General features: G+C 60.6%; 1 protein-coding gene across 9 annotated transcripts in view; it reads right to left on the bottom strand.

The window, feature by feature from the left end:
- Positions 1-24,421, bottom strand: part of EVL (Enah/Vasp-like) — a 136,754-nt gene that overhangs the window by 17,971 nt on the left and 94,362 nt on the right. For all 9 annotated transcript variants that reach the window (XM_047797177.1, XM_047797175.1, XM_047797174.1 and 6 more), the window contains exon 4: positions 1,573-1,636. In XM_047797177.1, the coding sequence (XP_047653133.1) occupies positions 1,573-1,636 (64 nt within the window). The remainder of the gene's footprint in view (positions 1-1,572; positions 1,637-24,421) is intronic.

Genomic DNA, 24,421 nt, shown 5'->3' with positions numbered 1-24,421 from the left:
TGGATAGCTGACCGCAGACCACACGGAACTGCTGCCCTCTTGCAGGCAGCGACCTCTACCCTTGGACTTGGGTGGTGGGCTCGGATCGTTTCCGTGGTTGGCGTCCAACCAGTTCTGAGAGTAGCTGCAGGGTCTGTTAGGACCCACGCACCCCTCTCTGGGTGGAGGCAGCCCAGGACCGGCAGGGGCTGAGCTGGGGCCAGACGAGGCTGCCGGCCCTACTTCTGGCAAGTCACTTCCATTCTCTGAGCTCGAGCTGGCTCGTGTGAGAAACACGCTGTCACCTGTAGGGATGACCCGAGGGCTACGTGAGGGTAAATGAAGTGGGTGAGAGCCCCGTACACGGACGGCAGACCAGCGGACTCAGAGGAGGCTCCCTGGGAGCAGGCGAGGTCCAGGAGCCACACGGCCAGCTTCGCCTGAGCCGGGCAGAGCCAGGACCCACACGGGGACCTTCAAACAGCAAACGGAGGCTGAGGGCAGTGACTTGCCCAAGCTGACAAAGGACACTGCTGGGGCCACAAGGCCCTCAGAGACCTTTCGCCATGCTTTTGCTCCTCAGAGCAGGGGAGGCTGGAGAGAGGAACGCCCTGAGAGCCTCACAGCCAGGGGAGGGGTGGAACCGGCCCCCCCGGGTCCCGGCCCAGGGCCCCGGGTCGCATCTTCCTCTGAAAACCGGGTCAGGATGGCCGGCACCAGGCCTGTGGCCCCCCGCGCCCCCCGCCCCCGCCCCCTGGCACAGCTCCCAGAGCTGGGACTCCAAGCCCCCAGGCGACTCAGACCAGGTTCAAGCCCTGGCCTTGCCTTCCCTGCCAATGTGACCTGGGGAGGCTGTGCCCTCCCGGGCCACCACTGCCTCTGCTGTAACTTCGGGAGAACAGTACTGGCCCTTCCTCCCAGGCCGAACGCTTCAGATGTTCCTTGGAGGAGGCCGGATGGGGTGTTGGGGGGGTTACCCTAGGGCTCAAATCCCACGGGAGCTGCCTCCTCCTCAGGACCGCCCGACGAGGACCACAGCACAGCCCTGGCCCAGCTGTCCATGAGCAGCTGCAGCTCAGAGTGCCCCCATGGCCTTGGCTGCTTTAACCTCAGCTGCGAGGTGACTGGGCAGAGGACCAGCATCCTCCCAAGAGGCTGTGGCACCTGCCCAAAGCGTCCCATGAGAAGGTGGCAGAACCAGGGCTCACAAGGCCTTCGGACAGGGCACAGGACGGAGCCAAGGCCACGGGCCTCGTCAGACAGGTGTGGCGGGTCGAGTCTGCCCATCCCCAGCAGTGTAGCCTTGGCCTTGTTAATGAACCCTACGATGACTACCGCCTAGTGCACCTGGGAGGCTCGTGTTCAGTAAGCGGACATCAGGACACTGCCAGGCTAAGGGCGAGGGTTGCAGAGGCTGTGTGGCTCTCTCTGTGAGGCCACACTGTCACTGTCACTCTGGCCAAGCGGCGATGAACGTGCTCCCTCCCCCTTCTGGTCAGGCCTGTCCGCCCCCCCACCCCCCAGTGTCTCCGGGCGTCCTGGCCCCAGCTGCAGGTGCGTCTCCCAGGCTGGCCCCTGCTGGGCGGGGGTTACCTTCTCTGGATGTCCATCTCATCGGGAGAGGGGCCATTCTGCACCTGACGCTGGCTGGAGGGGCCTGTGGGGCAGAGAAGCAGAAAAGCACTGCAGTTAACAGAGAAGAAAGGCTCGGAGAGACAAACCTGGGGGCTGCCTGTCTCCCCCTCCTGGTGCCACAGAGTGATTTCAGCAGCAGGTTCACCCCCCTGGCAACCCCCGGTCCCCATCGCATTCTCTCACTCGTTCCGTCTCCCTTTCTTCTGGTTCATCCCTCGGAGCCAATAAAGGGCTCTCTTTTTGGCTGCATCCACGGCATGTGGAAGTTCAGGGCTAGGGATCGAACCTGTGCCTTAGCAGCAACCTGAGCCAGAGCATGACAGTGCTGGATCCTTCACCTGCTATGCCACCAGGGAACTCCAGGATCCCGTTTTTCACAAGCTCAAGGTCTTCCCTTCTGGTATCGACCCTCCCTCCTCCCCCTCAAACTCCATTCGCTGCTGCCACTTGCCTCTTGTCACTGTCCCCTCCGTCCTCTGACATCTGGCCCCCACATCCCACACAGCTCTTCCAACTAAGGCGTGGGATTATGGAAACCAGTAGATCCACGTCACTCTGCCTTTTGAGCAAAGGAACGGCCCTTACAGCGGGTCAGGGTCGGAGACAGGGTTTTGGCCCCTGGCCTGTCCTGCCACAGCCCGGGCGCCTCACTGCGATGGGCCCCGCCCCCAACCTGCATCTAGGAGTCGGGAGGTGCAGACTGGGAGGGGGGCGGTGGGGGCTGAGGTGGCCGAGACCGTCACTGACAAAGCAGCTGGGGAGCCTTCCGGGCCACGTTCTTGCCCTTGACCCTGAAGGCAGGGCCCAGAGCAGGCGAGGTCTGCTGTGTGTGCCTTGTGTTCAGACGGGGGCTGGTGCTGGGTTACACGCACCAGAAAACCAGGCTTTTCTCCAATCTGAGAAAGGGCAGATGGCTCCTTCTCTTTGCCAGCTCAGGTGTCCCTGGGCAACTGTAGAGAGTCACCGCGACAGGCAGGGACTGGGGCAAGCTGGTCCCCTGTCTGGCTGCCCAGGTGGGGAAGGGGCGTGGGCCCCTCCCGGGACGAGGTGCCTGCAGGGCTCAGCCCATGACAAGAGCCACGCTGGGCAGAGGACCTCTCCCACCAGGTGCTCAAGCAGCTGAAGGACTTGCAGCTGTTCCCTGAGCAGGGGCAGGATGAGCCAGCGAGCAACAGAAGCTCCAAGCCGCCCGGGACAGCTGATTCTAGGGCAGCCTCCTCCCTCCCCGCACAGGGAGCCTCGGTGCCTCCAGGGCGGGCGTTCGAGCACCCCCCCCAGCCACGGCAGAGGGGTCTTTCCTACACGGAGTCCGAACCCACTGCCCCCCACTGGGTATGACAACCTGGCTCTCATCCTCTACGCCTGACAGCCCCGCCGCCACACAAGTGAGCTTCTACGTCTGGCAGCACCCGGCCCAGGGCCCCAGGAGGGGCTTTGGTCAAGTTTTCAGGGAGCCTCACTCTGCCACTTCCTGGCGCCGGGTGGAGGCTTCAGTGGGGGAAGAAGGGGGTCCAGAGGGCGGGCAGGGAGCCAGCTGCTTGATGGGAGCAGGGCCCCACACCGAGGGAAAACTCCCCTCCGGCCTGCTGGACCCTGCGTGCTCAACGCCCGCTGCTGTTCTCGGGGCCGGGCACCGGGGAGATGCCTGCATCCTTTTGAGAGGTGACCACGTCAATATCGGGGGGCCTGCCTGCCACACAGTAAGTGTGAAAGAAATATTAGATTTCTTTCCCTGTATCTAAACATGCTTTTTGGGCTCTATTTAACATACGATAATTTTGCACTTTTTTTGGTCTTTTTTTTTTTTTTAAGGCTGCACCCATGGCACATGGAAGTTCCTAGGCTAGGGGTTGAACTAGAGTTGTAGCTGCTGGCCTACACCGCAGCCACAGCCACACCAGATCCTTAACCCACTGAGCGAGGCCAAGGATCGAACTTGCGTCCACATGGACACAAGTCAGGTTTGTTAACTGCTGAGTCACGATGAGAACTTTTTTTTTTTTTTTTAAAGGCCGTACCCATGGCATATGGAAGTTCCCAGGCTAGGGGTCGAATCAGAGCCACAGCCACTGAACTACACCACAGCTATAGCAATGCCAGATCCAAGCCGCATCTGCGACCTATACCACAGCTCATGGCAACATAAGATCTTTGACCCACTGAGCGAGGCCAGAGATCGAACCTGTATCCTCAAGGATACTAGTAGGATTCGTTTCTGCTGAGCTGCAATGGGAACTCCCAACTTTTCTCTTTTTAAAAATTGGTTTTTCTGATTATAAATAACATATAAATACATTCAGTATAGACATGGACACTTTCTAAAGCTGAATAAATACACACTCCCAATTAAAAAAACCCACAGCGAGGGGACCTCTTCTCGCTCCTCCTTTGCAAGGCCCAGACCTTAGGGCCCCCCTCCCTTGTTCTCAGGAAACCAGAGCAAGACCATGAGAACCCTGCTTTACAGTGGTGTCCAGGAATTGTCTAAATTTCATTTCTTTCTTTTTGGCCGTGCCCGTGGCATGAGGAAGTTTTGAAGCCAGGGACTGCACCTGTGCCACAGCAGCAACCCAAGCTGCAGCAGTGACGATGCTGCATCCTCAGCTATCCGAGCCACAGGGGAACTCCTTTAATTTACTTTTAATTCTCACAACCCTACCAGACGGCTCCCAAGAAGCCTTGTAACAGGTGTGGAAAAGGCCCAGAAAGAGTTAAGTGGGGCACTTGCGAGCAGCAGAACCCGACGCAAGCTGCCAGCAAACGGCCACTTCCTTCCTTCAGTTCAGTGCCACCAGGAGTGCAGGTGGCAGACTGGCTCGCTGCCAGAAGGGCCCAGGGCGTATTTTATTGAACTGGGGTTGGAAGGTCTGGGGGGACTCATGATCACCAACCCAGGGAAAAGGCACAGGGCTCCCCCAGACCCAGGCCTGCGCCAAGAGGGGGCCAGCAGGCAGAGTCCCCGGCTAACTAAACTACTCCCCACCACACGGGAGCCCACTGCCACCGGAGCCCCTGGCGCTGTCCACCCAGCCTCTGTCGTGGGGCATCTGTTCCAGAAGCGGCTGGTAGGGGACAAGCCTCGGTTCTGCACGCCACCGCGCTCACTCCCGGGTCACCTTGTAGCCGTGCGGGGCCGCCTGTTCCCATGAGGCACTCACTCGGGCAGGTGGACCCGGCTGGTGGCTGGTGGCTGGGAGGGAGGAGAAGCCCTCCCGCTCCCAGCAGCGCTCTCCTGGGCACAACCACCCCAGGAAGGCCAATACGAACACCACAGCGCACCTCGCCAAGCCGCTGTGAGAAAACACGCATGACAAAAGCACATGGTGAACCCTGAGGCCCGGAGAAGTCTCGGCCCCGAGCCCCCGCCCGGGCAGGCGCACGGGGGCTGTTAGAAGGCGCGTTGGCCTCTTCTCTGCCCACCTTTCCCCTCCGCGGCCCCTGCCACCTGCCCTCACTGCTCAGCTGGTCCCACCAGCCCCAGGATCGACACAGAACGGGTGCTCGTAGCTCTGAGGGGTGCGGGGACTTGCCCAAGGCCATGGGGCTCAGTGATGCTGGGCTTGGCGTCGCAAGCATGCCACGTCTGGGAGCTGACCCTGCAAAAGGTGGCGTCTGGTCCCCCCACTGGGGGCTCCATCTAAGAGCTCCCACCCTGCTCTACTCACTTCAAGCAAGGTCTGCCCAAGCCACAGGAAAGGGCCATATTCGCACTACAGACACACGACGAAGGCAGGACAATTTAACCTGGAACACCCAGCAATCACCAGGAGAAGCAGGGTGCCATGGGTCCAGGCCACAGCAGCAGCCGCTCACCCTGGTGGCAGGCCAGGCAGAGGGCGACCCGCGCCTGGGGGAGCTCCCGCATGGACACGGAGAAGGCAGGGGACAGGCACACAGGTGGTCCGCTCTGAGTCCCACGGACCCCACGCCTCTTGGGGAAGGGCCTGAAGCCCACGTTCCAGCTTCAGGTCTAAGTCCCGTCACACGCCCACTCCTAAAAAACACGGCGGTGACTCGGAGGAGATCCTCTTATCCGCGGGGGTCGTGAGGTGGGGAACACAGGGGAGAAGCCAGACGAGAGGGGAAGGTGAGGCTGGCCAGACTCCAGCCGCGAGCCCACCCGGGAGGCGGGGTGGCAGGAGCTGGGGCTGAGCATCCCAGGGGGAGTCAGTCTGAGTGACCTGAGGCCCTGACGTGGCCCCGAGAGGTCTGACGTCACCACTGAGTGGGGGCACCACTCCTGGGGCTTCCTGAGGCCCTGGGCCAGGCCACGCCCTCAGCGTCTCACCAGTGAGGGGGCAGGCTGGCCCCAGGAGGTGAGATCCCTGGTACTGCTAAAGGCTTGCCCAGCCCTGCCTCCAACACAGGTTCCATCATGAGACGCCATCGTCTTCGGGGAAGAGTGTCCTTGTTTCACAGAGGGGGTGGGGGTAGCGGAAGAGAGGGGGAGCCCGGGGCACAGGGTCAGGCTTTCGGGAGAAGAAGCTGGGAGTGCCCCCCCCGCCGGCCCCTGAGCTGAAAGGGGTGCAGGGAACAGGCTGGGCCCAGGTCCTGCTGGGTTTAGCAAGGGGCGCCTCCTCATGGGGACCCCGCCAGCCTGAGCCCGTCCCCCGTCCACTCTGTGTATGTCCTTGCACGCCAGGAACAGAGCCGGCCCGCTGCTGCCTGACCACCTCCAGGCCCCTAACCGCTCTGCTCTGCACACGCCCAGCTTAACTCAGGTCCTGGCTTAGGGTCTACATGTGACAAATACGTGTTGAATAAATGAAAGACCGGACCCCAGGCAAACCAGAGGATCTCCAACCTACTGCTAAAACCGAGCAGGTGGCGTGTTCTTGAGCCCTGGGATCCTCCGGGGTGGCCCTCGGCAAACAGAGATGGGCTATGGGAAGAGGGAACTCGAGTTACCGTGTGCTGGGTCCTGTGACAGGGACACACTCATCCCAGGAGCCTGGTGTGATGTGTCTTAGCCACAAAGAGGTGGGAAGTCGAGGACGCTGACTGCCCTCCGCCCTTCGCTTCTCGGGAGGACCCAGCCTGCCACCTTCAGGCCTGTCTCTGCCAGGAGCCCCGTCCACGCGGGGCCGGGGGAAGTGTGTGCAAACAAATGCTCCTGACCAGCAGAAAGATCAGGGTCACAGATCTCAGAGCAGTGCAGGTCCCAAGGGCCTGGGGGATGCGGCTCAGCACCCAGGCTCCGTAGGAGGAAGCCTGGAGGTGCCAGTGTGAGGTGGTTCTCAGCGGTACAAGGCCCATGGCCCAGGGCCAATCGGGACCAGACAGGGGTCTGGACGGTGAAGAGCGGTGCTCGCGTCCTGCCCCCCGCCCCCCGCCAATCCTCACTCGGGGAAGACAGCCCCAGTCCTCCCACGGCCCATTCCCATTTTCCAGTCCCTCCCTGTTCCTGGCTGTCCCAGTTTGCACAAATGCCCCTCGGGGTGGACCTGCAGCCAGGAGACCCTGGGGCTTGTTGGCCTTAGTTCAGCCCTCTCTGGGCCTCAGTTTTCTAGAGTGAGAGGACGGGATCAAGGATCCCTTGTTCTGGAGTTCCCGTTGGGGCTCAGCGGTCGGCGAACCTGACTAGCCTTCATGAGGACGCGGGTTCGATCCCTGGCATCGCTCGGTGGGTTAAGGATCCTGCATTGCCGTGAGCTGGGGTGTGGGTCACAGACACGGCTCGGATCTGGCATTGCTGTGGCTGTGGTGTAGGCCAGCGGCCTGGGAACCTCCATATGCCGCGGGTGCAGCCCTAAAAAGCAAAAAGACAATAAATAAATTAATAGAATAAAATAAGGATCCCTCATTCTGAAGCTCTGCAATTTAAAAGGACAAAATGTTAACAGTGGCTATCTCTGGATTGTGGGATTATTTCCCGCTTTTCGGACTTTCAGATTATGCCCAAGTAGGATGCACTGCTTTATAGCAAAGACACCAAAGACTAAGAGTCCCCTGGAGGGGGGATAAGTGCTCAGCTGTGGTTCCGCTCCGGGCCCGGCTGGTGCACGGCAGGCCGGGGCTCCTCTGTCCAGCACTTGAAATTACACCGCTGAGGTGGGCAGATAAGGCAAGGCACTGCAGAGACCCCCTCCTGAGCAAGACTGTCCTCCTGCTACCATTAACATTGATGAGGCCCTGGGATGCCAGCTCCCGTTCCGCTGGGACAGGAGGGACAGGTTCGGTTTCCAGGCAGTCTCCGCAGGAAAAGCAGCCCCTGGGCCTCCTGGAAAGATGGAACCTGAGATCCCAGCAGTGCCAGAAACAAAGGATCCAGCACCTGCTCCGTGAGGCCCGATGGAATTTCTGGCCAGTAGGCCACAGCCACCTGTGCCGGGCTGGGCAGAGCCCCAAGCCCTTCGGGAGCCCCCCACCCCACCCCACCTCTCTGGCCAGCTCCTTCTCCTTCCTCCAGAGGCGCCTCCATCTTGGATTGGCTCAGAGTGACACTTGGAGATGGCGCAGGCTTCCTCTCTTGTGTCACAGTTCCTGCGCCACACAAGCATCCACGTGGGAGCAGAGCCTGTGAGCTGGGCTGGGCCACGGTCTTTGGCGCCACCTTGCCAAGGCCACACAGGAATTGGCGGCAGCGCTGGGACCAGTGCCCAGGACAAGTGTCTCCCAGCCCAGGGCACTGCCCGTGCCAGCATGCGATGCTCAGCTCCGCTTCAACAGGCAGCTGTGCTTAGGAAGCCCAGCAGGGCTGCTTAACGCATCTCTGAGCTCCGCTGGCAGCAGACAAATCCTGCCTGCCACCCCCTTGGCAGTTCTGCTGCCTGCTAAAAGGTGCCCCATCCGTGTAAGCGTCCCAGGGCCTCTCCTGCCCCAGCCCTCGCAAATGAATTCAGGCCACAGCGGCCGACCCATGCGGCGTCTTGCTTTGCTTCACTCCCATCACCAGGGCCAGCTACTCGTCATCGCTGCCATCCTGCAACGGGCTCTCCGCCCCGGGCCTGTCAGGGTAGGCTCAGCCCCAGGGTGACCAGTGGTTCACGCTGTGTCTAAGAGGCCCTTGTCTAAAGGACCAGGAGACCTGGAAGGTCAGCACGTGTAGACACAGAGGCTGCAGTTCGGAGACAGGCTAACTGCCCGAGGCCACACGGTGAAAATCACCTGCTCACCCCCCGCAATTCAGCACCGACTCCAGAAAGGAAGGGTCCTTTCACTCTGACGATGACAGCAGGAGGCCTGTGTGTCACCCTAGTGTCCCTTCTCCTGGCGCAGAGGGGTCCTGAGGCCAGGGGAAAGGGAGGGACTTGGCAAATGGGGCTAGAACCCAGGTCTCTCGGCTTTTCCGCCAGGAGACCACCAACCAGCACAGGCTGTGGTCCTCAGGCCAATTACCGTCCTGGCGAAATATTTTTTCTCCCTTTCCTGTGGCGTTCCTTTGAGGGCATAGAACAAAATTTGAAAAGAATCTCAAATAGAAGAAGTTCAATAAAACCTGTCACATGTCTATCTCTGTGTGACAGGGCATCTTTGTGTCATTTCCATGACTAATCTGCTCAACGATCCAGGACGGGGCCTGTCAGATCTATTTTACAGACGGGGAAACTGAGGCTGGGAAAGGGTGAGCGACCTGCCGAGGCCCAGTGCGCCCCAGGTGCATGGGGCTGCTGGGCCCGGAGCCCCCTCCGCCGCCCAGCCCTCAGGCTGCTGCCCCTGCCCGTCACTGCCGCGAGGCCTCGGTGCACAGCGGCATCCCTTCCCCGCGGCGTCAATGACAGGGACTCTGCCTGAGACCCCGAGCCCCTGCCCCCACCCCCAGCCCCGGGGAGCAAGAGGGGAGGCCGGAGGGGGCGGGGCTCCCGTCACCTACAGCTCACTCTGCAGAGCACGGTGCAGTCGCAGCGGCAGAAGCAGCAGCAGTGGAAGGTCCACTCCCTGCTGACCATTATGGGCGGGCAGTGACCTCCGGGGCGCAGGCCGGGGCGCGCTGCTCGTTTCCTGCCCACTTACCTCTGCTCCTCGGCTGCCTGGCTCGGGCAGTGGGAAACCGATATGCCGGCCTGCCGTCAAATGGGCTTCGCTGCTTCAATCTTTAATGAGGCTTCCCAGCTAACCTATCAGAAGAACCCTCCTGTCCACCCGATTCCAGAAAGCCCGGGAGCTCCTGGAGGAGGGTCCAGACCCATTGTGGGGTCAGCCCATGGGCCCTGGGGACACCAGGCATCTGCCAGGAGAAACCCTCCACAACGCCTGGTTCTCCTCTTGTCCCCTGTAGGCCATGGGAGGGGACAAGGTGGGTGCACAGCCAGAGGAAACAGGCGACGGGCTGAAAGCAGAGCTCGCGGCACCGTTCGCCTCGGCCGCCCGCTCTCCCAGGCTCCCTGCCAGCGGCTTCGTGGACTCCTGTCCTCGGCCCATGCCTGCCTCTCCCGCTCCCACTCCGAGCCCAACCGGCTCCAAGGTCCTCCCTCACCTGCCAGCAGGCGGGACTCTCCTCCACCGCCCTGGACCCCTTTCGGCATCTGTGGGCCCAGCGGCTGCTCATCTGCCGGGAAGGCTCGTTGGCCCTTCCCCAGCTGGCAGCTCCTCCCTCTCCCACCTCACTGGACCCACAAAGCCCACGTTTAGTGGGTCTCTGTCCCTGTGGAGCCTCCCCTGGGGCCTCTGTCTCAGTGTCCTAAGGAACGCACCCACTGCCAGCAGCTGGATTCTGTCTACTCCGCTGGAGTGTGAGCTCCCTGAGGGCAGCCCTTCTCTGCAGCCCAGCATCCTGCAAAGCACAGGAGGACGCCTGTGGGACCTGCCCAAACTCGGCGCCCCTCAAACCCTCTGTGTCGGAAACCACGCCATGTAATAAGCATCTTCTCACAAGGGCAACGGCCTCTCCCTGGCTGGACTTCGGGCTCTCCTGCTCCCTGCCCTTCGCTGTTCTCTGGGAAATGCCTTTCTCCGGAAAACCCTATCTGCTCTGCCCGGGCCCCAGGCTCTTGGCCTCTTAACCGGGGGCTTTCCAGCAACTCCCAATCGCTCTCGGGCTTGTCCCCTTCAGCCCAGCTTTCATATGAAGCATCCGTGTTGTTCCCTGGCCAGGAAACTAGTGGCTCCCACTGGTCCCACGGGAAACTCCTCCTTTGGGACGTGCAGCCTCCCACCTGCCAACTTGCTTGGCCCAGCCACCAGCGCCCCTCCAGCCGCCCCTCTCCCTCCCACCGACCTCCTGGGGCACCGCCTCCCCTACCATCTTCCCCAGTGGATGCTCCCCTCCCCTCCTTCCTCCCCTGGACTACAATGCACGTATGTGAGAGCCTGCAGGTACAATGCTGGACTTGAAGGGATGCGGGTCCCGCAGACGTGCCGTCTAGGAGGGGCATCTCAGGGCGGGCGCCTCGCCTCCCCCATTTCCTCACCTGGCCGTGCCTGTCCGGGTCTTTCCCTGGACAGTTAACGCATCAGCTCTACTGGCTTCGGGTGGCCAGTCACCTGCCCTCTTCAGGGCTTCATCTTCCCAGCTGGGGGCTGAGCTAGGACAGGCCCCCCATTTCCGGAGCCATGGCTCCTGCCGGCACTGTTCTAGAAGACAGCATGGACCTGAAGCCACTTGGGGCTAAATCTGAGCCCTGGCTCTGCTGCTCTTTGCCCCTGGGCAGGCTACTGCAGCTCTTCAGCTGTCCAGGCTGTGGAGTGGCAAGGTGTTCGTGTCGGCGCAGAGCCCCGCAGCGCAGCTCGGCACAGCCCATGGCTGCCCCTCTTAGGTACCTGAGTGATTTAGGGTTTCCCTGCACCTAGTTGTGCTCACAACACACCCAGGACCCAGGGACCCCTAGAGGGGTCCAATGAGCGATGGAATCAGAACCAGAACCAGCCCTGCAGCTTGGGTCCACCTCTGTCCCAATCCGCTTCCTCCTCAGGGCAGCTCACAGCAGCGCCCGCTGCAAACCTGCCCAAAGGGGCAGCCTTCGGGACCAGTCTCCCTCCTCAGTATCCAGGGGTCAGAAACCCACCTCCAGGCCTGTCCGCTGGCCATGGACCCCTTCAACCTTGAAAAGCAGTACATACGAAGGCCAAGCAGCTGGAGAAGCTGAGGGTGACGTCTTAACGGGATCCAGGACGGGCCGCAGCAGAGCCGGTGTCTGTTCTGTTTGGGCTCCAGCCGCCCCATCACTTCCGACTGCGGAAGGCGTGGTGGTGGCCGGGACCCTCAGAATCTGCGCCCCCACCCCACCCCTCACCGGCAGGGCTCAGCCTGCAGGCTGCAGGGCTCAGCCTGCCCCACCTCTAGCTGCTGGGCGCTCCAAGGGGCACCTGAGGACATTTCAAAGGCACTGTTTGCCCAGGGAATTGGGGGCACATGTGCCACCAAAACCCCATCAGGGGGTCAGGCCTGAGCCCTGGTTCTGCTGGAGCCAGACCTTCTGAACTAGCATCTCCACCTTACTGCCCTGGCCTGTAAGGTCCTTTTTTACAGTAGGAGCCTACAAACCAGTTAATTAAATGTGTTTGTTTCTTCAACGAGGATTTACTCTCAACTCTCTACTCCAACGGAGGGAAGTTATTTCCAGACGAGATCCTGCCAGTTAGGCTCCACTTGGCTCATCTCCGGCCATGCCGGGCCCCTGAGGTCCCAGTGGTGGGGCCGCTCTCCGCCCTCCAGGCCTAAACTGAAGAGGCTCTCACGCCATAGCCCCTGGTGGTGCACGCAGGGCCCGCAGTGTGTGCGGAAACAGGATGGCACAGACCGCCCTTCTGGGGCATCGGTTTAACTGGATAGGAGGCAGTTCTGGTTAGGGAAAGGGGCACATGGAGGAGAAGGCCCGCATGAGCTTTGCAGCACAACCAGGACTCACGAGGATCCGGGAGACGGGGGTCTCCTGTGACGCCGCACACCACGGGACAGGCATACGGTGACAAGGCCCTTCGACCTGCCCTCCGAGCCGGGCCTCTGGGGCCCTCTTGCCCGAGCCCTGCATCTGCTGAGTAGGTCACCTGCGTCTTCCTGAAAGGCTTCTTTTTCCCGCCTCTCTCGGGGGGCTCCTTCTGCCTGTGACGTGGCGGGTTCCCACCTCTGCCCCACAAGCCCACCATCAGGGGGCTGCTCAGGGGCTGGGCGACGCCCCTCTCCTGAGCCCTGCCAGCCCGGCCCAGGCTGCCTTTTTATCAGAGCTGGACTGTGGGCACGGGTATAAGAGAAGTGCCCTACGCTTCTGCTTCCGTGTCACCGTGTCTACTTCTCAAGACAAGGGGGCAAGCTGCTATTATCAGCCCAGGCAACAGATGGGGAAACAGAGTCGCAGAGGCACGAGTGGGCCAACATCGGTGGTCACACGGGGTCAAGCCAAGACTCTTTTGGTGCCAGCCTTCTGCCACCCTGTACAGCCCTGCGTGCCTCCGAGGCTGGGAGACGGGCAGGGGGCCATCCACGGACAGTGGGGACCTGAGACCAGTGGCCCCCGGCAAATCGCCGCTATTCCGTCAGAAGTCATGGGGTGTGGCGCAAGGCCAGGGAGCCCGAGCCCTGAGCTCTCAGCGCTCGGGCAGCTCCAGGCAGCTGGGAATTGGCAGGGAACCCCTTTTAATCCCCGGCAAGAGCCCTGGCTCCAGGGCCAGATATCAGGCTGTTTTTTATCTTGTTTTTGCTTTTTAGGGCTGAACCCACAGCATATGGAAGTTCCCAGGCTAGGGGTTGAACTGGAGCTGTAGCTGCTGTCCTACACCACAGCCACACCGGATCTGTAACCCACTGAGCGAGGCCAGGGATTGAACCTGTGTCCTCATGGATACTAGTCGGGTTCATTACTGCTGAGCCACTATGGGAACTCCCAGGCTGTTCTTCACCTTTGTAGGTGTGTTTGGCAGGGGGAGGCTGGAGGGCACCCCCCTCAAGGCTCCAGGGGAAAGTCTAGGCCATAAAACGTTACACCCCAAGGCTGCCTTCAAGACCTGGCCCTGGTATTCCTGAGGTCCCCCTGCTCCCACAGCCATCAGGATGGGACGTGTTCCTGCCCGCAGCTCCGGCACACTCTGTGCCTGTGCACGTGTGCAGCCTCCTCTCGACTGCCCTCTCCTCTCAAACCGGCAAACTCCTATCCATCCTTCAAGACCCAGAGCAGGCACGCCCACCCCAGAAGCTTCCCTGGAGCCCTGTCCCTACGCACCAGGCCTCCTCTCTAGGCCCCCGAGGCCCTGGACTTCCCTCTGACACAGCACGTGCCACACTGTCCGGCCAAGCCTCTCTTCTCTGCCTGACGAAGCTCTGCTGACACGGGAACCACATCTTAGCCACCTCCGTGTGCTGGTACCCAGCTGGGAACAGGAAAGGCCCAGAAAACGCCCCTGCCTTCATCCGCCACACAAACATCACTGTGCGGGGCCCTGGGGCTACAGCCATGGACGCAGCCGACTCTCCTGGGCCTCAGAGGGGAGGCGGGCGACATGTGACAGGAGAGACACAGCAAGGAGAGTGGAAGGCAGGTGTGGGTCCGACCCCTCTGACTGGCTGCTGCGTGAGCACAGGAAGGAGGGGAGGAGCCACGAGTTCCCTGCAGGGAAGGACACCCCTGGCAGAAGGGACAGCAGGTGCAAAGGCTCTGAGTCAGGAGCAGGTGGGCGACGAGGAGACCAGTGTGACAGGAAGCGGGCGAGGTCAAGCGTGGGGTGGAAGCGAGGGCGGAAAGCAGCTGGGGTGGCCCGGCAGGCCTTGGGCAGGGTTGGGACTTGACTCTGGGTAAGACCGTACGTGCCTGCAGAGCCCCGAGTGAGGGTCGACCTCACCCGACACAGACGTGACCAGGTCAATCTCTGTGGAGAACAGACTAGCTCAGGCTACGCGCAGAAGCAGGCAAAGCAAGCGGCTGTCTGCTGTGAAAACCCAGTCGTTTGTTGAATGAATAAATGATGAATGAAGGCAGCCGGCAGATAAGCAGGAGGGGGCGGGCCTCGAATGCTCACACCGTCCGCTGCAGAAACTGCACGCCGTCTCCAAGTCTAGCCCTTGGGTCTGAGTCCGTGCGATGGTCACCCACCAGAACACTTGAGCTGGCTCCTACCCTATACGAGCTGAACTTGGCAGAAGGCTGACCTGTGCAATCGCCACTCTTCAGGAAAGAGACTAAGGGTGCAGGTGTGAAGGAAATGGATGTTAATTAATTTGTGACTTATTTCGGAAGATGGAGGTTTGCAGCTACAAAGCTGAGCCAGGTTCACGCCCGTAAAAACTGACCCATGACCGACCCGGGTTGATTCAGAAAGCGCAGGGGATACCAGCTGACCGGGGTCTCGTCGGCAGGCCGTCTGGTCCAATGGGCAGAGACGTGGACTTCGAATCGGAGGCTTGGGCTCTGTCACTCATTAGCCTGGCCTTGGGCAAGTCACTTACTGCCATGAGCCTTCATTTCTTCGCCTTAAAGTGGCGATAACAATTCCTAACGTGTCCCTGAGTCTCAGGAGGCTGCTGGGGAGACCCTAGGAGACAGGTGAGGCAGCTTCAAGACACATTCCTGTCCTCAGGGAGCACGACGGGCAGCCCCCTCATGGCTCTGGCCGTTTCGGCAGGGGGCGACCCAGGAGGGTCTGGGGACTGGGTGTTCAGTCTGTATCCCTCCAGCGCTCACAGCTCATGAAACCCATGTCTGTCCGCGCGATTGCCGAGTCTCACAGCCGACTCCGTAGGCGGTTAATACATGCACTTCTAAAATGAGGACGAAGCCTCTGGGTGAGGAAACGGCTTGCTCAAGGTTTCGCAGCTGCTCCGGGCGACAGGGCCTGGCTCTCCATCCTCTGCCCCCAGACACTGTGTCATTTCTATTAATCACCTGTGCGGACCACAGGCTGCTCACTACGCCCCAACCTGAGAAGGACTCAGTGGGCACTGCTGAGGCAGCATCTGGAACAGACCATTTGGACATTCTGTACTGGGAACCTCAAACAAACCAGCAGTTCTTTTTGTTTTTGGTTCTGGTTTTTAGGGACGAACTCTTGGCATATGGAAGTTCCCAGGCTAGGGGTCGAACTGGAGCTGTGGCTACTGGCCTACACCACAGCCACAGCAACGTGGGATCTGAGCCACGTCTGTGACCTACACCACAGCTCACAGCAACACCGGATCCTTAACCCACTGATCGAGGCCAGGGATTCTTTTTGCTGCACAGTGGGGACGCCAAAACCAGCAGTTCTTATGGAAGTTCCCAGGCCAGGGACTGAATCCAAGCCACAACAGTGACAATGCTGGATCCTCAACCCGCTGAGCCACCAGGGAACTCCTAAACTAGTAGGTTTTTTTTGTTGTTGTTTGTCTTTTTAGGGCTGCACCCGTGGCATATGGAGGTTCCCAAGCTATGGGTCTAATCGGAGCTGTAGCTGCTGGCCTACACCACAGCCACAGCAACGCCAGATCCGAGCCGTGTTTGTGACCTATACCACAGCTCACGGCAATGCCAGATCCTTAACCCACTGAGCAAGGCCAGGGATCGAACCCGCAACCTCATGGTTCCTAGTTGGATTTGTTTCTGCTGCGCCATGACAGGAACTCCCATAAGCTAGTAGTTCTTCAAAGGATGACAATGAGGGTGGCCGGCTGCTTCTGGGATGTTTCGAAGTTAGGGGCCCCCAAGGAGGCAGAGCCAAGGTGCAAAGGAGACCCCAGGGTCAGGCAGAGCCTCTCCTCGGCCCCTGAACTTGAACTCACCATCCCAGCCAGCAGCCTGGCCTCCCTATGTCTCCCAAGGATTCTTCACAGGAGTTGATATGCTTATTAACTTTGCTAATATTAAAAACAGAAGTAACTTCAAATTGTTCCAGTCATTTGTAGGTGACAAAACCTTGCACAAACATCACCTCATGCCACCCTCACAACAACCCCGGGAGGGAGGGATGGCAGACCCGCTGCAGAGATGAGACAGGGAGTCTCAGGAGGTCACCTGCCTGATGGCACCCCCTTGGCACAAGCAGTGCCTGAACCCAGACCCCAGGGCCACAAACGGCGGGAAGTCAGGAACAGGCTGCTGGCGGGGGGAGCACAACCCCTCCTCCGCTGAGGGCGGCGCTAGGAGGGCCAAGGTGACGGGTGCGATTTCTGTGTGAGACAATTCTATGCACCATGTCCCTCAATCACAGATAGCACCCTCACCTTGCGCCCCGTTTCACAGGTGATGCCAGCTCAGGACGTCGTCTTCGTGTCGTCGTGTCGTCTGCAGAGATGGTGTGATGGCAGGAAGCAAGAGGCTCGAGGCACAGACACACGGGGGGACAGGCGAGCTCGGCCACCCACCCAGCACCTTGGACACGCGGGGCCTTCCCCAGGCACCTGCCCTCGAGGGGCTCACAGTCTGCACGAGCAAGTCTCTGGCTCAGGCCAGGTGGACGACAAGGCGGAGGAGCCCCGAGCAGGTCAGCGGGGGCGGCGGCAGGCACGCCCCGGGGGTGGGGGCGGGGAGGGGGGCTGCAGGGCTCGCAGCTCCAGCAGCTCCAGCGGGAAGCAGGAGATCATAGGGGGGCAGGAGCCAAGCTGCCAAGGGGCTTGCGGCGCTGACCCTGACCCTGTAGAAAGGTCGTGTCAGAAGTGCTGGGACACTGCCGGGGAGAGACAGTGAGGACTGGACTGGGGGGCGCCAGGGAGGTGGGTCGGGGCTGGGCTGGGGCCCTGTGCACAGCTTTATCCGGGGAAACCGCCCAGCGCAATCCCCCAGGTCTGCTCTGCTCCTCAGCTGTGGGGATGCAGCAGGAGCTCATGCGTCAGACGGTGTGCTGGGTTTTGAGGGTCCAGAGACAAACTGGACACTCTGACCTCCCAGCCTGACTGGGCTCACAGGCTAGGGATGGAACCCCAAGCAGCGGCCTTCCTGTCAGGAGGGGGCATAAATAAAGGGTCACAGGGGTGTGGGAAGGGAGGGACTGCCCTGTGGTGGCGGCCAGAAAGGAGGAGTGAGGCTGCAAAGTGTGGGGACCAGCAGGCATGACGGGCAGGGGTCCCGTGAAGGGGTCTGCTCGGTGCTGCTGGGTGGCCACGTACGAGGGCCTGCCCGCCCACCCCAGGCCCCGGGCTCTGTGATGCCAGGAAGGGGCAGCCAGGGGCCCAGCGTAGAGGAAGACTGGCAAGGGGTGCCCTGGGTTACCCTTTTAGGGGGCCATGTGTGAATGGCAGGTGGGGTGGAAAGTGCCAGCAGCCTCCACAGGACGGACACGAAGGCAGCTCAGTACTTCTTTTTCTTTAGGTGAAAAAGAAAAGAGGTTTATGAAGAGGAGAGAAGCGGGGAGAGTGGGACCCAGAGAGGGCACAGACGCTCGGTGCCTGGGCCCACAGGCCATGCCCTGTGCCCCCTTCTGCCTGGCTGTTCTGAGTTCTGCCCTTTCTGAATAAACTTGCTGGTGATTCGGTTACGCAGAACGTTCCCCTGAGTTCCGTGAGCCACTCCGGCAACAGAGTGGAACCTGAAGAGGGCACAGGACCCTCTGATTTAGAGTCCGATGGTCAGAAGCACAGGGACTGGCATCTGCGGGGGGGCGGGGGAGGCTAAGCCCTTGTCCTGTGGGGCCAGACGCCCCCTGCAGGTGGCCGGTGTGAGAGGGTCGAAGGGCTGGAGCAAAGGGCGCAGAGGAGACGCGGGAGGAATGGGGTTCTTCCTGCGAATCCGGCCTCCTAAGTGCACATCCTCCCTGCCTGACGCAGGCCGCGAGCGGCTTCCACTCTGCAGAAGAGAAGTGGTTCTAACCCAGCCGGGCCAGTGCGCCCTCCCTCCCTCCCTCCGGAGCTTGGTCTTCTCAGCCCCGAAACCCCAACCCTGACGCGGGTGCGGACGTGGCCGTCCACCGGCGCTGTTAGTGATGTGATCGAAGGAGACACCAGTCGGAAACCCCCGCGTGTTAAAGAACTTCTAGCCCAGGAGTTCCCATCATGGCACAGCGGAAGTGAATCCAACTAGGAACCCTGAGGTTGTGGGTTCGATCCCTGACCTCGCTCAGTGGGTTAAGGACCCGGCATTGCCACGAGCTGTGGTGCAGGCCGGCAGCTGTAGCTCCAATTCAACCCCTAGCCTGGGAACCTCCATGTGCCGCAGATGCGGGCCTAAAAAGACAAGAGACATGAAAGAAAATAAAAAAATAAAGAACTTCCAGTCCAGCCTCCAAACCCAAGGGCCCCTTTCTCTACTACACGCATTTTGCAGTGTCCCGTGCTATCCTGAAGTGAAATCACAGATTACACAACCTACGTACTATGTCAGAAAAAAATAACAAAGGAGGGAAACGAGAGACGCGATGTGTACTGTGCACTTCACGCGGCGCCGTGCGAGGCTCTGCCGACCACGACGGGCGCTGTCCACACCTACGGGAGACTCGCAGCCAACGCCACCGACAGACACCGAGCCAACGGGGCTCACAAAGTCTCCTGAGTGATGCCGCCGGAGGTAAGATTTGCCAAAACAGAAAGCAACTCTAGGAACACTTACAAACGAAAGCACAGTTTTCTTTTGAAGTACTGGTCGCTGCATTTCTAGAAAATTCAGCATGTAGGAGTTCCTGTTGGCTCCATGGGTTATGAACCTGACTAGTATCCATGAGGATGAGGGTTCAATCCCTGGCCTCACTCAGCAGGTTAAGGATCCTGCGTTGCTGTGGCTGTGGTGTAGGCCTGCAGCTGCAGCTCCAATTCAGCCCCTAGCCTGGGAACCTCCATGTGCACAAAGTGCAGCCCAAAAACGACAAACAAAAAAAGGAAAGATCAGCACATGTTAAAACTGTTAAGAGAGGAAAAGGAGTGCTTTTTTCTAGAACACAGTTAGGCTCTGGCTGAGAGAATTAAGTTCCTCAGCCCGTGTGTTTGGTGGGATGTGTGGGACAGAACCTGACCGCACAGCTGCCCGCACACAGCCCTGTGGCCAGTGCTCCCGCCTCTTCCTCCAGCGCCAAGCGCCACCTCCCTGCCACGCTGCCCTGTGAGGAGAAGAGACGCGCCTGAAGCCACGTGTGAAGTGGCGGCGGCGAGGGGATTCCAGACGCTGCGGCCGAGTGGCCCCGTCCTTGTCCATACCCACCACCCCCTCGCAGCCTCGGGCTGTGATGCAGGTGTGCCACCCGCCTTACAGATGACGAAACCAAGGCCCAGAAGAGGGCGGTGACCTGCCCAGGCTGCGTGCAGGGGTGCAGCGCGGCCGGCCCAGCACCAGGTCTCCCGGCCCCCACGCCCCTTCCTCACCTGAGCAGGTCACCTGGCACCACTCAAGGACCACGGGCGCTGCATGTCTCAGATGAGGAAGGAAGCTGAGGCCCCCAAGGGCCCCTGTGCCTGATCGAGGCCACACGTGTGGTGTGGCGCTGGGACCAGGAGACCAGAGCTTGGGGTCCTCTGAGGGCTGCTGAGATTCAGGTCAAAAGGCTGTTTCCCGAGCTCCCGCGTGCGCCTCCCGGGCGCTAGTTCTGGGGAACCTGGGACTGAGGTTACATCAGTCCTCCCCCAGCGGGACAGCCTGGTGGGAAGGCAGCTGCCCCAGGGCTGCTGTGGATAAAGACGAGGCCCGGGGCGGGGGGATGTGCAGGCTGAGGGCTGCCTGCAGCTGCCCGGGCAGGGGCTGGCACGACCAGCCAAGGTCTGTGCTTGGGTCGTGCTCGCCAGAGTCTGTGCCCCCCGCAGAGCCCCCCATCAGTCCCCCTGAACCAGGGAAGCAGCCCAAAAAGTCAAAGAAAAGTTTGGGGGGAAAAAAGCCTTGACTAAAGTATCTCTCTGTCTTTTCTCTCTCTCTCTCTCTCTCATTTATTTATTTATCTTTTTGCCATTTTTGGGCCGCTCTCACGGCATATGGAGGTTCCCAGGTCTCTCTCAGGGCTGCACCCGTGGCATATGGAGGTTCCCACGCTAGGGGGCCAATCAGAGCTGTAGCCGCCAGCCTACACCACAGCCACAGCAACTAGGGATCCGAGCCACGTCTGCGACCCACACCACAGCTCACAGCAATGCCAGATCCTTAATCCACTGAGCAAGGCCAGGGATGGAGCCCGCGTCCTCATGGATACCAGTCAGGTTCGTTCACTGCTGCGCCACAACGGGAACTCCCGATCCTTCCCATCTTTAAACTTATTGTAAATGTGCCCGAGTGAAGGACTGCCTGTCTACACCTCTGATTTCTTCTTGTTACCGGAGTGGATCATTCAGGGAACCACTTTCACAAACAGGCACCAGGACACCCGAGAGCCTGAAGCAGCGACGTCTCCCAACTCCTAGGCCCCTTCCCTCCCTTGAGGAGCCAGATGAAGGAACGGCCAGGGGATCTCTCCGACCTACGGACGCGACTCTAGGTAGTAAACACAGAGACGGAGACGCCGAGGGGCACAGAGAAGTGACCTGTTTAAAGTCACTCGGCGAGTCAGAAGCAGGCTTGGGAGGAAGCACTTAATGAAGTGTGAGCTGCTGTTTGCCAAGACAATGGAGGACGGGGGAGGGAGGCCGGGCTGGGCTGGGTGGCAAAGCCCGTAACTCTCCTCCTCCGCCTGACTGGCAGCTTCAACCAGAGGGCGGTGGTGCCCGCCGACGGCGGCAGCCAGAGTGAGCCCAGGCAGCAATCTCCGCAGCTGGCCTTGGGCCGGGCGCCCGGACCACGCAGACCCACTGACCCGAGGCCTGTGTCCTCTGTCCTGCTTCTGCGAGTGGCTGCAACGTGCTGTGAGCCACCCTCACTCCGCTGCCCTGGATCTGCAAAGCGGAAGACCGCCTGGGCTTGCGGGGCAGGCTGGGCTCCGGCCTGCTGTCCCTCCCTCCCTCCTCCTGAGGCAGCGCAGAGCTGCAGGAGAAACGCTGGGTTTCAAGCCAGAAGCCTTAAGTTTAAGTCTCAGTTCCCACGAAGATCTGGCAGACACAGCACTTCCTTTAATCCCAAGCCCCGTCGGAGTAAATGTGCACAGAGGGAGCTGCCTGCCGAGCGACAGGAAACAGAAGCTGACGTGTAAGCACTCTGAGTGCAGAGAAGTACTTCCTTAGCCAGCTAAGGTGCGGCCGCTGGGCCCGGGCTGCTCCGTCGGGGGGCGGGGCGGGGCGGGGGGAGCATGTGTGCGAGGCTCCTGGTGAGAACAAAAGCCGAGGCTTTGAGGAGAAAGTCTGGATGCTGCGGTTATCACTACCACCACTCTATGCGTCATCCAACTCGGCCACAAGGCCCACTTGGAGCACATGCATGACGCGTGGCCGTCACACCTTGTCCTGGGGCGCTGGCGCCAGCCCCGCACCCCCGCAGGGACCAGAGCCCCCGGGAGGCGCTGCCAGCACGGGGAGCTGCCGCCACTCCTCTCCGCCCCCCAAACTACCTCCTGATGTCAGCCTGACAGGAACAGCCCCGGGCACCCAGGACTTGACTGTCTGTCCGCCGAGACAACCCCGGGACCAGAGCCCTGTGTGCCCCAGGAAGCCCAGGCCAGCTCCGCTCACCTTCCTGGGGCAGAAGGGGGCACCGAGGCCTCCGGGCACCAGGACCGTCACTTAACCTTCTTAGGTGCCCCGGGTCCAGCCTGAAGTGAGGATGGAGAACCCAAAGGCCTGGCGTCGGGAGACAGGTCTTCCCATGGGGACCAAGGAACGGGGTCAGCAAAACAGATCTCTTCCCCGCAGAGGTCAGGCGACAAAACCGCTCCATCGCGCCCATTCTTTCCCAGAATAAGGCAGGCGGCCTGGCTGGGCAGGAGCTCCAGGGTGGCGGGAAGGGGACGAAGAAAGAAGGGCGTCCAGGCGCCGCCCTGAGCTGGAGAGCGGGCGGCCGCGCGGGCAGGACAGTCCTAGGCCTGTGCTGCGGGGAGCGCTCCCTCTCGGCCCGGGACTTGTCTCCAGGGCTGTGGGGAGAAGCAGGTATGAGAAGCGGGCGTGAAAGCTGTTGGGTACGAAGTCCTGGGCACCATGGTTTGCTTGGATTTGCTTCCAGGTTTGTCTGTGAGTGGGTCCCGTGTCTGCCAGGTTTGGAAGAACCCTGAGGCCGCCTGGAGTCACTGACACGGGAGGAGGGAGGAGGAGGGAAAGGCTGAGGAAGGCCCGAGCCAAGGAGCCCCCGATGCCCAGCAGAGAACAGGACACGCCGGGGCGGGGGGCACTGACAAGGTGCCAGGCGCTGCGGGGGCAACCGAACCCTCTCCACAACTTCACAGGTGGGACTTACGACCCATTTTGCAAGCACAGATGCTGAAGCTCTCGGGAGATCAGCAAATTCAATGAGACCACGTCTGAGCTCTCTCCACATACCAGGCACGACACGCTAGGAGCTTCAATCTTCGTAACCACCCTAGGGAGTAGGGTTTAGTATCCCAAGGCCACGGGGAGCAGAGCGATAAGATCTCGCTGGGCGTTCCCGCTGTGGTGCAAGGGGATTGGTGCCATCCTGGGAGCACTGGGACACAGGTCTGATCCCCAGCCTGGCACAGAGGGTTAAGGATCTGGTGTTGCCATAGCTGTAGCTTAGGTTACAACTACGGTTCTGACCTGATTCCTGGCCGGGGAACTCCACATGCCGTGGGGCAGCCAAAGCAGCAGAAACAAAAAGAAAGAGTTCCCGTCATGGCTCAGTGGTGACGAACGCAACTAGGATCCACGAGGATGCAGGTTCAATCCCTGGCCTTGCTCAGTGGGTTAAGGATCTGGCGTTGCCATGAGCTGCAGTGCAGGCTGGCAGCTGCAGCTCAGATTCAACCCCTAGCCTGGAAACTTCCCTATGCTACAGGTGTGGCCCTAAAAAAGAAAAAACAAAACAAAACACCTCACTGCCTCCAAATGCTTTTTCACCACAGCTGACCCCTGAACGCCTACGCGGGGGTCGCTGACGCTCTGCGCAGGTGAAAACCTGGGTGGAGCCTCACAGCCAGCCCTCCAGAGCCCCGGGTCTGCGACCACAGATTCAACCGACTGCACACGAGGTTGCACTGCGGACGTGTTCACTGGAAAAACCTGAGTGTAAGTGGGCCATGCAGGTCCAAGCTGCGTTGGTCAGGGGCCCACTGCACAGCAACTGCCCCCCACGGGGGAGGCGAGCAGAATCTCCCACCCCGGACGGGATTCGGTAGAAAACATCGAAGGTGGCTGTGTCGGCTGGCGGCTGGAGGTGGGGCCTCGGGGTCGGGGGCGCAGCCACCCCAAGGACTGGCGCTCGGCAGCCGCGGTCATGGTGCCGGGACGAGTCCCTCAGACGTGATGTCGGGGACAGCATCGGGCGCCAAGCTGCACGCTCTGTGACCCACTTACACGGAGCCCCGACACAGGGACACGTGCTCTGCTGTCACAGAAGTGACTCTGCCATCCTAGGCGAGGGGCAGAAGGATGTGGCCTCTGGCAGGACCTGGCAGGGGCCCTGCGTGAACATCTGTGGAAGCTCACCGAGCTCACACTCCAGATTTCTCAGTGGTGCAGGAGGTACACCCCAGAAAGAGCATCAGTCTCGTGGAGCCAGGTCTCCCCTTCACCGAAGGCCTCGCACTGGGATGGGCAAGTGCTACCGACGATCAAAGTCTCCAATCGGACCCTCTTGTCCTGCGGCCACCCGCCCTCCCCGACCCCAGCTGAGGCATCATGCAGACCCGAGGGGGTCGGAGGAGGTCCGGGCTCTGAATCCGAGTCTCTGCCTGGCACTGAGAAGGTATTTCCTCATAACAGGTCACAGCCTTCCTGCCTGAGAACGAGGGCTGGATGAACGGATCTCATGATTCTACGGTGAAGTTCATACAACAACCAGTAGCTGCAGCTGCTCTGAGCCAGTCTCTTGGTTAAATTAAACCCTCTCGGTGTGTGTGCCCCTCACATGTCTGTGCGCAGATTAAACCAAGCCGAACTCTCACATCCTGGACCAAATGGGGCAGCTCAGATGGGAGACCTTCACTCAGCTCCCTCCACCATCAAGCGCAAGGCTCTGGG

The sequence above is a fragment of the Phacochoerus africanus genome, chromosome 9 (genome assembly GCF_016906955.1).
Source record: "Phacochoerus africanus isolate WHEZ1 chromosome 9, ROS_Pafr_v1, whole genome shotgun sequence".
Taxonomy (NCBI): domain Eukaryota; kingdom Metazoa; phylum Chordata; class Mammalia; order Artiodactyla; family Suidae; genus Phacochoerus; species Phacochoerus africanus.
This window is presented reverse-complemented; position numbering and strand designations above follow the sequence as displayed.